Genomic DNA, 12060 nt, shown 5'->3' with positions numbered 1-12060 from the left:
AATGCCCACAAAACAGATATCAGACAAGATCACAAAGAGAAAACAGTTTCTTGCCACTTTAACCAGAAAGGACACTCTCTAAATGACTTAGCCACCTGCATTCTGCTACAAAGACCTTTTACATCTGCACTTGAAAGGGAATCCTCTGAACTGTCATTCATGTTAAAATTCGACACTTGCCAACAAGGACTTAACAAGAATTTGAACTTTCTCACCCATTACCAAGACAGTTTCCCCAATTATCACCTGTAATACCATTAACTCACAAACATCCCACTCTCCCTACCTTTAATATCAGCAATTCACAGACACTTACCTTCCTTCCTCCCCCTTCCCACCCCCCCGCATCCCCCTTCTGTTCTGCAATGTGATTTGTCCTTTTCATATTTGTTCATTTTTTTAAATTGTATCCTTTGGTATATATGGTTGTGACTACTTTCTTCCACTATTTGATCTGAGGAAGTGGGTCTGGCCCACGAAAGCTCATCATCTAATAAACCATCTTGTTAGTCTTTAAAGTGCTACATTGTCCTGCATTTTGCTTCATATATCTCCTCTTATTCTTATGCAGCTGTGCAGTATGACTCATGAACTGATCTTGATGATTGTAATCTGGTTCCAAGGTGAATCTTTCTTTTTTCGTTTCCTAAGAATTTCCCAGTTTAAATATATGTAGCTCTAAGTATACATTATAGAAACTCTCACAGTTCTGTTCTCTCTAGGGTTTTTCCCTTGTGCATTGAACTATTTTTTACTAGCAGATTTACCCAGCATTGCGTGGATCCTTAATTCAATTGAGGAACACGCTTTTTTTTGAAAATATACATGTTTTATTTAAAGAATTATATTTATAAAATAGAGTGTTTTTATTAAATGAGTTTTTATTTTAGAATTCTTTAAAAAGGGATTGTTACATTTTGAGGGGTTTTTTTTAGTATTTTTTTTAAAATGGGAATGCCATCAAGTGTATTTTTTTATTCATCCCTATAAACTCTTATCATTTGCTATGGTTTTAACAAAAAGGACCATAATCAATTTGGTTTCCAATAACATTTTCTTCTCCTTTTCAAATCTTAAGCTTTGATTTAGCTCTGCCTAAACAGAGTGCTACTCCAAAATTTCTTACTCCATTTTATCTCTTTTCTGGAAGGTTTATTAAGAAGCAATCCTATTCCAGTTTCATCCTATTTTTCTGTCTTATCTTGGCTCAGTCTCTTTCAACATTTGCTCAGTTATGTCAGTTTTGAGCACTGTATTTGATTTGGTGAGTCTGTCTCTTTTCTGCTTGATTTCAATCGCATTCCAGGCACATCCTGTTTTCCTGGCTCAACCAAACCCTTACACTGCTTTAAGTTATGATAAGAGGAAGCTGTATAACAAATTTGATGGTCCTAACTCTTTCTGTTTTGGAGGAGTTTTTGATCAAACAGACAAACTCTCTAAAATCTATAGCAGATTATATGGACTCTCATTTCTACCACTTCTCCTGGCTACAATTTCTTGCTCTTTTCTCTAGATTCTCCAAAATTGCAAGTAACACCACCACAATCATTTGTGAAGCACTAAACCAGTGATAACATTGACTATCCAATATATTAAAGTACAGCCTTTGAAAATACACAAAGGAACAATCCCTGCTCACTTTTCCCATTGAGTTAAATGAACTAGTAAGGCTAGCTGGAATCAGACCCTGCTTCAACAAAATATATAATGCATACGCTTACCTTTAATTATGTTCTACAGTCTCACTGACTACAATGCAAGATCAGCCCCTTAGCTAGTATATTATTTCGGATTGATACAGATAGTCTACAAACTTTACTTTGCTAATACTACATAGCTCATTTAGTACTTACCTATGACGTATTCCACCCAGAACTGGTCTTTTTCAGGATTGTAAGGACGGTTGTAGTCAATCTGGATATGGAAAGGCTGTCCTCGCCGTACAATCAGCTTTGGGTGGTAGAACTTGTCAGTATGATGCGCCTGCTTGTTGACTTCCTGGGTATCTTTGAACATGTGAACTTCCTTAACTTCCAAAAAATCTATGTAGACAAACAAAAGGGGAAAAATAATCAATGTCTTTGTTTCATACAGGCACCATGCCATTTACCTTCTCTGATTCCATTTACTCAGAGTAACACCTTACTGGTTAATAGCCCCACTGAATCAGAGAAAAAAGATGATGATCTGGTTAGGTTTTATATCTGATTGGCACAAATGTAAATGTCTTTGTATGTTTCAGGAGAGAGGAGAATCAGGACCCTTATGTGAAGAAAGTTAAATAACATTCCAGTGCTCTGAGAATAAATCAGTGATGTGTAATGAGTGTGACTATTGTTTACATAAGTTTTCTGCCTCATTGGTTGCAAATGCTGGAAGATACACAGTGAAGGAGGCAGGGGACTGCAGAATGAGAAGCGCTGGGGGGAGAGGTGTCTCATAGTTGACTATCACCTTGGAGAATTGGATTCTGTCCCTGCCTCTCACACAGCAGTCTTGTATGATGCTAGATAAGTCACTAAAACCAAACTTTTCACAGGTGGCTACTTCCTGTGTCTTCCCCATTTTCTGGATGTCCAACATGAAACACCTGAGAACAGATTTTCAGAAATGTTGAGCATTCACAACTGAATTGAAGTCAATTGGAGTGGGGCACTGAACACAAAGTGTTATAAAATGCTAAGTACTCTGAAATCAGGCCCAAGCTGTGTCAAGTTGTACCCAGAAATTATTGACGTATGGCCTCAACATCTCCGCACCTGAGTTTTCCCCATCTGTAGAATGGGAATGACAATCCCTAGTCTCTGATTTTGCGAAGCACTAAATTACTACATTGATGAGCGCCATAGAAAAGCCCATGAAGAAATGAATACTTGTGTCTTGATAAATGAGATTTTTTTAAAACCTTATTGAGTAACTACCAAATCACTGAGTGAGAAAGAGGTCTTGTGGGGAAAAAATAGTGTGTGATCCAAGACCATGTCTGTGAATTATGAGAAAGGGGGATGAATTAAGTTCACACAGGGAACCTTCATTCTGGTATTTCCTAACTTTTGAGTTCTTGACTTTGTAACCTAAACATTTTTTTAATATAGTCAGACCCACTGACAGGGGAGGGCAAAGGGTACAACTGCTTAGGGGCCTGGTGATTTAAAAGGGTCCATGGCTCCTGGTGACTACTGCCACTACAGCAAAAATGGCAGCAAATGGAGCCCTGGGCCCTTTAAATCACTGTTAGATTGCTGGGTGGTGCATGTCAAGCAGCACTGAATGGCTGGCTGGCGAAGCCTAGCTCGAGCCTTGCCATTTCCACCCAAAGCCCTATCTCTTCCCAGAGCTGGCCTGACCCATCTTGCCTAGGGCAAAGTCTGTTGGCCACCCTGAATATAGTATTTTTATTTATGTAAATCACCCATTCCATCTTCAAGAATATACATTGTTTTACCTGTTTGAATCATTTCTGTTTGTTACGGTATCTACCCATAGAATGTGATTTTTCCCCTCTTGCTCTGAGCATGCAGCAAGTTGGTAGTATGAAGTAAGTGACTGCCTTTGGAATCTGATTTTGTGGATAATTAACATACCGCTGAGCAAAGACAAACTAAAAAATCCATCACTAGTTTGGCATTTGCTCTCAAAGGAACTAATCCATGGAAATCACTAGAAACATTCCCATTGACTCAATGGCCTTTGGATCAGGTCTTCATTTACACTTGTGTATATGTAGGAGTTGATTTTTAAAAAGCTTAGTTTGCCAATTACGACTCTTAGCTTGTCAGCCTGTCAGAGAGCATTCTAAATGCCCCGTGTCATCTTGTTTTCATGACTATTTCTGTTTGCCTGACATTAAAACCATGGCTGAGCCTTCACTGATATGTATCCAATGTCTATATGAGCAGGAAGAAGTAAACCATTTATTTATAGGCCATGACTAGACAACAGTAAGCTTAATTACCTCTAGTCATTCCAGCTAGGATGTTCAGAGGTGGTAGATACCCAAAATCTATTGAGTTTGATGGCCTTAAAGCAGTCTAAATTGGGGTTCCCATCCATAAAGTTTATAGAATTGCACTGTGATATAATTAAGGCACAATGCTGACCTAAGCACTATTAGGTGCCAATTGACAGAGGCCATAGGGGATGCACAGTATAATGAATTATGGTAGTCAAATATATACTAATCAAGGTTTAAAAAATTACATATAGTATTATAAAAATCATAAAAGTTTTTAGTTATGTTGTGTGTCTGTCTCTCTGCTGATGCAGTGTTTCAGAACTTAGCATAAACCATGAATCCTGGTTTCTGGGTCTTATTTTTAAAAACCTTAGTATATGCAAATAGCAGGGGGTCAAGAGGGAAATATTAGCTCCTGATGCCTCCCCAACCCCTTCACAAGAGCATCTAACAAGCAAACACCAAACGTCATAAATCAGACCATTAAGGAGAACAACTGGATAGATCCAATGAGTGGCAAAATATATTAGCATAGGTTAGTTATTGTGATTTACACATGAGAATGTTTTAGTTGGGGGTTAGAATAGCTACATAGCTGAGGAAACTTGGCAAACTGAACCTATGTAAAGCTACACAACATGCGATGAAAGGATGACTGATTTTAAGAGTGGAAAAGACAGAGGAAGAACATAGCACAGACCAGAGAAAGTTGTCATGTAGTGATAACATAGATAATTATCATTCTTGCTTTATTTGTTTTTGCGTGTAGATGTAGTTCATAGGTGATGATAGCACTGTCCTCAAACAGCCAAAATAAAAGGCTAAAAGAAACAGTTTAAGCCTAAATTAAAATGGGACTAATTTTTTACCCAACAATAGGATTTTTACAGTGATATCCTGGGTCCTACATATGTATATTATAGTTTGCAGAAGCGTGCCATGTGAGGTCTTTGCTGACAGCCAGTAGCCCACTGGTTGGCATGGTCATTGTGAAATGTTCTTATGGATAATATTTAAGGAACTATGTATCTATACTGAAAATTAGGTCCTTAAGGTCTCAGAGTTAAGGTAGATCATCAGAAGATGACATGCCTTAGACATGTTCTTTTCAGGTAGGTATCTGTTACCTCTTATCTTCCTTGTTGTGTTATTTGGATAGGGTATGCCTAGGAGAGGAGGTAAGGATTGTAAAATCTATAAGAGAAATAAACAGATTCTGTAGCTACATCTACACTGCAGGCTTTTTGCGCAAGAACAATTGTTCTTGTGCAAAAACTTGCGGAGCATCTACACTGCATGTGCGTTCTAGCACAAGTAAATTTACAGTAAAGCATTGGAACAGAGGGCTTCTTGTGCAAGAGTTATTCCTCTCCCCATGAGGAATAAGCCCTCTTGTGCAAGAGCTCTCGTGCAAGAAGGCAGTGTGGATGGGCAATAGGGGTTTTTTGTGTAAGAAATCCCTATGGCTAAAATGGCCATCAGGGCTTTCTTGCGCAAGACATCATCTGCACTGCCATGGACGCTCTTGCGCAAAAGCACATGGCAATGTGGACACACTCTTGTGCAAGACCTTTTGTGCAAGAACTCTTGTGCAAAATAGTTCTTGCGAAACAAGCCTGCAATATAGATGTAGCCTCTGTGTGTGTGTGTGTGTGTGTGTGTGTGTGTGTGTGTGTGTGTGTGTGCGCCCTGTGTATGAACCAACAGGAAGGACTGGTCTGGGGTATTTGGGGATGAAAGGAAACACATGGGATCCTTCAGATAGGAAGTCAAATGGCATCATGCATGTCTAATGAAAGGGAAGTCATGACCAACATGGTGGTAAAGTGCTGCAATGATTTCGGGTGAGCAATATTCTACAAGACATGGGAGGAGCTTGTTAATTAAGTCTAGATTCTCAAACATATGAGTTTATATGTAACCATTTTTCCCAATATTACTACTTGCTATTACTTGAGTCTCTAGGCTTTGTTAGATAAACTTACATTTGACTTCACTGTAAATATGTCTGCTATGGTGCTAAGCAGAGTGGTGATCTGTGGTGCAAGTGCCAGAGCTGGAGTATTTGGGTTGTGCCAGTTGTTAGTTTGTAGGATAACTCATTGAGCCTGTGAGGTCTAGCGGGTATTTCTTGTATTGCCCATGGCTGGTGGAATTGGGGAGCTCACCCATGGCAGGTACAAAAAAGGCTTCCTCACATTATGGGCATGTGGTAACAAGGTGCCTCACATTTCTGAGTATCCCTGGGAAGCATAAAAAATACCATCCCAGAAGAGCCTTTCTTCAGAGGCTGGGTGAAAAGAAAAGGCTGGCTACATGAGGAAGACGACCCACTCCTCCAGATGGCCAAGGTAAGAGCAAATGGATACTGAGCTCTTCTGAGCAGATGTTCCAACACCACATCACAACAAAACAAAGCTGCCAAGCCTGAACTTGCTGAAAGATACGCATCATTGTCAAATTGGCACAGGGATGGTTCAAGTGGATTAGGATTTCAACCCGAGCCATTCACCACTCATATTCTCTAATGAGCAAAGTGTTTTTCTCGGCACAGCGAGGGGCGGGGGAGGGAGGAAATCATTTCCTCTGCTTAATTTTGGTCCAACAAGTTCCAAAATAGCCTCTGATTTTGGGTGCCAAACTTTGGTCCAGCTGAAGGCCTGGGTGTTGGGCATGTACTCAGCACTTCTGAAAAGCAGGCCAAAGGTGGACCCTAATTAAGGATCCTAAAGAGGATCCTAAAGACTGATGTATCCAGAAACAGAGGCCACAGCTGAAAATCTTGGCCTAGCTTCTTTTGACCCACATGCTTGGTTCCTGAGGGGGGGGGGAAATGAGTATAAAACAAAGCAACTTTAATTAAATTTTCTACTCAAGTTATTATATCACACCTATCACCCATAATACCTGAGCTCCTTGCAGGAAACTTCTATGCTATTATCCCAAATTGGCTCATAGCAGAAGTTTTCTCCTAAAATGAGCCTTGGGCTAGAACAGCTGCAGCACTCACGTATACAGGTGTACCTATCCCAGAACACTGGTGAGCCCAGTAATTATAAGAATTCATATGAGTGGTGACCCTTTTGTCACAATACATTGTCCCATGCCTAGATGAAATCCCAACTGCTGAAGTTAAGGTCTCATAAATGATGCAGATACATAATGCATACTCATTGCAATCCTATTGTCTCTGAATTAAAATTTTATTCAGCAACACAGAGAACTGTGGTTACCCAGTGCAGGGTGGGGGGCAGGAATTATTGCCTCAGATGCTATCCAGTTGGCCTATTATGGGAACACTTTTCTAAGGCAGATCTCTGAGTGCCGCAGAGTGATATATTCTGAGAACAGTCAGCAGGTTAATCCTACTGTTATAGGCTATGTCTAGACTGCAAGCCTCTTTCGAAAGAGGCTTTTTCGAAAGATACTTTCGAAAAAGCCTCTTTCGAAAGAGAGCGTCTAGACTGCACACGGAACTTTCGAAAAAGCAAGCCGCTTTTTCGAAAGAAAGCAGCAAATGAGTCTGGATGCTCTCTTTCTAAAAAGCCCTGTTTGCTTTCAAGAACGCCTTTTTTCGAAAGAGCACTTTCGAAAAAAGGCGTTCTTCCTCGTGGAATTAGGTTTACCGCCGTCGAAAGAAAAGCCGCATTCTTTCAATTTAGTTTCGAAAGAACGCAGCTGCAGTCTAGACGCAGGTGAAGATTTTTCGAAAAAAGGCTACTTTTTTCAAAAAAAACCCTGAGTCTGGACACAGCCTATAGTGAAACTCTCACAAGCAGTTTCCCCATTTTCATTTTCACCATGTATCCTCCATGGGGCACTTCTATTCAGTTATGCTGTGATCTGAACTTGCATCATTCTGTCACCAGTTGTCTGTCAACTTTTCAAGAGCTCTTTCTGTTCTGTCTGAAGTACAACTGTGAGAGGGAGCTTACTAGGACTCCATGACACAAGTATCATATCAACACCTATTTCCCCCATAAAGCTAGTATTTTTTCTGTCCAATTTGCCTTCCATGGCTTGCTTGTGTTCAACATTCCCGCTGGCAGAATCCTCTGCATTTTCCTGAGAAGGCGGATGCCCTAAGTATATGCACTCAGCATTTTCCTTTCTTATGGCTAGTGCCCTGCAATATAGACAATGAAAAAAGGTAGTGGGTGCTTAGCATCCACCAGCTACCAGCTCCCCCTTCCCATCCCTACCTCCTGCCCTTCACAATTAGCTGTTCCTCAGCATGCAGAAGGTGCTGGGAGGGTGAGGGAGGAGTGGGGATGGGGTACACTCAGGTGAAAGGGCAGAAAAAGATGGGGCAGGAGGTTCAGGAAAGAGATCAGGTGGAGATGGATGGGGTTTTGGAGCACCCCACGTGCCTTGAAGAAGATGGCATCTGTGCCCTGAAAGATCTTTGCAAACACTTGGGCAGATTCAGTCCTGTGCCTACACTGACTGCTCCAGGCATTGGTCTTGGCACAGAACTCCAGCAGCAGAAAGTGTGACAGGAAGGGCAAATTTCAGCTGTGGAAAGTGGTAGCAGCCTAGAAGGGAAGCGGAGACGGCCAGCTCAGCAAGTGAAATGTGCTTGTCAGGGCAGAGTGTAGCTAGGGCAGCTAGAGGAAGTGCTGATAAGCTTATCCTTGCTGTAGCTTCCTCTGTTTTGGAGCCTCCAATAGAATTTAACCACACCCACCACTTCTGAAATCCTTTTGGGTTCCCCCTTTCATGTCCTAGCCTCCCTCAAGGCTATCTCTCAGGCATTTTTTTAATATACGGTGTTAAAATAAGCTAGAGTATGGCCTGCGTAGCCATTTATTGGTAGAACAGAGTGACATTTTGATTTCCCAGATAGATGACAAGGAATCAACTGTCATTATTAGATCATCTCCTGACCTAGAGAGAAAAATTGGGGCATTACTTGGTGCTGTTTTGCGACTTGGGATAAACAGACAATGATTCAATAGTTCCCTCCTGCTTTTTGCCAGACTAGTCTGAAAGCCCTGTCAATTGATGGAGCTCAAGGTCAAAGTTCCCCTAGTATCCTCTCAACCTTCAGAGGGTCCCTTACCCTGTGTTGGCTGTCTGGTGGCTCCCAGCATGGGCGCAGTAGTGTCTGGCCCCAATCCAGCCTCCAAGCTGACATTGTTGCCTAGTCAACAATGCTTCCGTAAAGTACCAGGCTAAGGGCCTGGAGACGAGTGTTCTGTTTCTGAGTGCCACTAATTCTCTTCTGTGCCTGAGTTTCCTCTTCTGAGAAATGGGGCTAACAGCACCCTCCTTCATTGAGTGGTTTGAGATGCTTGGATGAAAGGCACCGTCTAAAATGTGCACCACATTTGCACCATCTGGGTATCTGACCCAGAATTATCTTAAGCTTTCTGTGGGTGCTTTTGAATATGGAATACCAGAACTGAACCTTAGTTAGAAAATAGGTTAATGTTAATGTAGTAACACACATAGTATCTTTGCCCTAATGTTTCCTTATCATTCCATGAAATAATTGGCAAGATGAATTCCCTTCCTTGAATGCTCTATTTTAAACTACAGAAACAAAGTTTTGAGAATGATAATTAAAGAAATATTCTCATCTGACATTTCCTGCTGAGATCAGCAATGTCATAGAGACTCAGCCTGTTTGAGAAATACCAGAGATACTTGTGGTTACAGTTAGATAAATGACTATGCAAAAATTGCACCATCTCACTCCTCTGAATACTGAGGGAGAACTTGTAAGTTATATTAACTAATTTTATGATAAAACCTTCACCCCTTACGCACACTCCTGCAAGCATTAATGCATCCATGAAAGAATGAGCTGAATTCTATTCCACTTGATACATACAGCCTATTGGTTGGTTTGGAGTTATTTATCCTTGACAAATCAATGCTGGCTATTCCTTATGATCCTATTATCCTCCAGATGTTTAAAAAAATGTATAATAATTTGTTCCGGTATCTTTCCAAATATCAGAGTTCAGCTGTCTGATCTATACTTTCCCAAGTTGTCTTTGTTCCCCTTTTTAAAGAAAGATATTACATTTCACCAGTCCTCCAGGAGTTCTCAAATATAATGATTCCAAGATTGCTTCAACTATCTCCTTAAGTACCATGGATTGAATTTCACCAGGTCCTATGGACTTGAATACATCTAACCTATAGAAGTACATTTAAACTTCTTTCCATATTTGGCTGTCATTCCATTTCCATTGTCATTAATATTAATCGTGCTACATATCCGGTCACAAATGACCTTTTTGGTGAAGACTGCAGAAAACATAGGTGTTAAACTCCTCAGCTTTCTTGGTATTATCTGTTATGAGTGCTTGTTCCCCCACTAAGAAGAGGGACTGTCCTTTAATTTGTATTTCTCTTGCTCCTACTTTACTTATAGAACCTCTTCTTATTGTAATGTATTTCCCTTGCTAGATGTAATTAATGTTTTGCCTTCGCTTTTCTGATTTTGTTCCTACATACTTGTACTATTTTTTTTATACACATAAGTGTTGCAAGAGTATGTCCCCTTATCATGAGTTATGTGCTGCCTTGTGGAAAATGGATCTAGAATAAGCCAGAGAGGGAAATGTCTGTTAGAAATATTCTGAACATTTTTACTACTGTAATCCTTATGGAATAATCCAGGTGGATTTAAAAAGGGATGAAACTTTTGTAGCAGTTTTTCAAGAAGCCTGCAGAATTAAACAGAGACTAGTAATCTTCCTGTAAAGTTTTTAAAACTGCTGATCGATCCAATAGGAAGTTGTATCCTTTCTGTGGCTGGGATTGTGACAAACTCTGAGGTTTAAAATTGCATGTAAAGAAAGTTTATCATAACCCCATCCATAGAAAGGATACAAATTCCAGATAAGAATGAACAGCAGGTTTATAAATGCTATAAAGGAAGGTTACTATTCTCTATTTAATTCTACAGGACTTTTCCATTCAGGGATCTGAGCTCCTTTGCTCTAGATCATTTTCTTACAGGCTGTGTCCAGACTCAGGGGTTTTTTCGAAAAAAGTAGCCTTTTTTCGAAAAAACCTCACCTGCGTCTAGACTGCAGCCGCGTTCTTTCGAAATTAAATCGAAAGAACGCGGCTTTTCTTTCGATGGCGGTAAACCTCATTTCACGAGGAAGAACGCCTTCTTTTGAAAGTTCCTCTTTCAAAAGAAGACGTTCTTCAATGTAAATAGGGCTTCTTCGAAAGAGAGCATCCAGACTCACTGGATGCTTTCTTTCGAAAAAGCAAGCCGCTTTTTCGAAAGTTCAACGTGCAGTCTAGACGCTCTCTTTCGAAAGTATCTTTCGAAAGAGGCTTGCAGTCTAGACATAGCCACAGAGGCAAATAGCCAATGAAGAACTAATAGAGCCTTAGAGGAATACGTCAATATTTTATCGGTGCCAAAGAACATTTTCCTTGTGCCTGGGACATCTGCTCACCTCACTTCTTCAGATTTACCAACACCACATTTATAACAAGGCTGACAAGATCATCATTAACTTAAGTCAGGAGATCTCATGAGTTTCCCAGTGGAATGTTACGCAAGTTGCTCTTTCATGGCACTGCCTCAACTCCCTCCCAATGCAGGAACACACCACATAAAAGTGGTAGTGCCCTCTATTGCCATAAATCACATGTGGGACTTTTGTGGATCTGGGGGAAGTGGGGAATGTGAGGATGCATTTTTGGCTTGGTCTACACTTGTAAGTTTAAAGTGCAGCTGGGGTAGCATTGCTGTGGCAGTGTGGCTACGGCACCAGCGCTAGGAGAGAGCTTGCTCAGTGCTATAAGTAAACCACCCCCTAGAGAGGAGTAGCTATCAGTGCTGGAAACCTGTTTTAACTGGTGCTTTACAGACTTGTAACTTGCTGCGTTAAGGGGGATGCTTTTTCACCCCCCCCCCCCGACTGAGGAAGTTACAGCACAGTAAAGTGGCCGTGTAGACAAGTCCTTTGTCTCAATATTTTTGATCCCTCTGACAAAATTTGGGACAATTCAGTGGGGAGTTTTACTCCTGCTTTCAGAAATAAGAGGCCAGGTCACCCCTTCTGTTATTTTTAGATCAAGCATCTTTAAGAAACTAAAAAGGAAATTCATCCTATAACTTCAGT

At 40.7% G+C, this 12060-nt stretch overlaps 1 protein-coding gene and 1 long non-coding RNA gene across 3 annotated transcripts in view; one reads left to right on the top strand and one right to left on the bottom strand.

The window, feature by feature from the left end:
• Nucleotides 1-12060, top strand: part of LOC112543988 (uncharacterized) — a 29117-nt gene that overhangs the window by 7291 nt on the left and 9766 nt on the right. The gene's annotated exons all lie outside the window — the stretch shown is intronic.
• F13A1 (coagulation factor XIII A chain) overlaps nt 1-12060 on the bottom strand; it is an 89356-nt gene that overhangs the window by 72574 nt on the left and 4722 nt on the right. For both annotated transcript variants that reach the window (XM_014581439.4, XM_075921295.2), the window contains one exon: nt 1857-2045. In XM_014581439.4, the coding sequence (XP_014436925.2) occupies nt 1857-2045 (189 nt within the window). The remainder of the gene's footprint in view (nt 1-1856; nt 2046-12060) is intronic.

This window comes from Pelodiscus sinensis, chromosome 2, assembly GCF_052426305.1.
Source record: "Pelodiscus sinensis isolate ZL-2025 chromosome 2, ASM5242630v1, whole genome shotgun sequence".
Taxonomy (NCBI): Eukaryota; Metazoa; Chordata; order Testudines; family Trionychidae; genus Pelodiscus; species Pelodiscus sinensis.
Note: the sequence above shows the minus strand (reverse complement) of the source record. Positions and strands in the feature narration are given on the sequence as shown.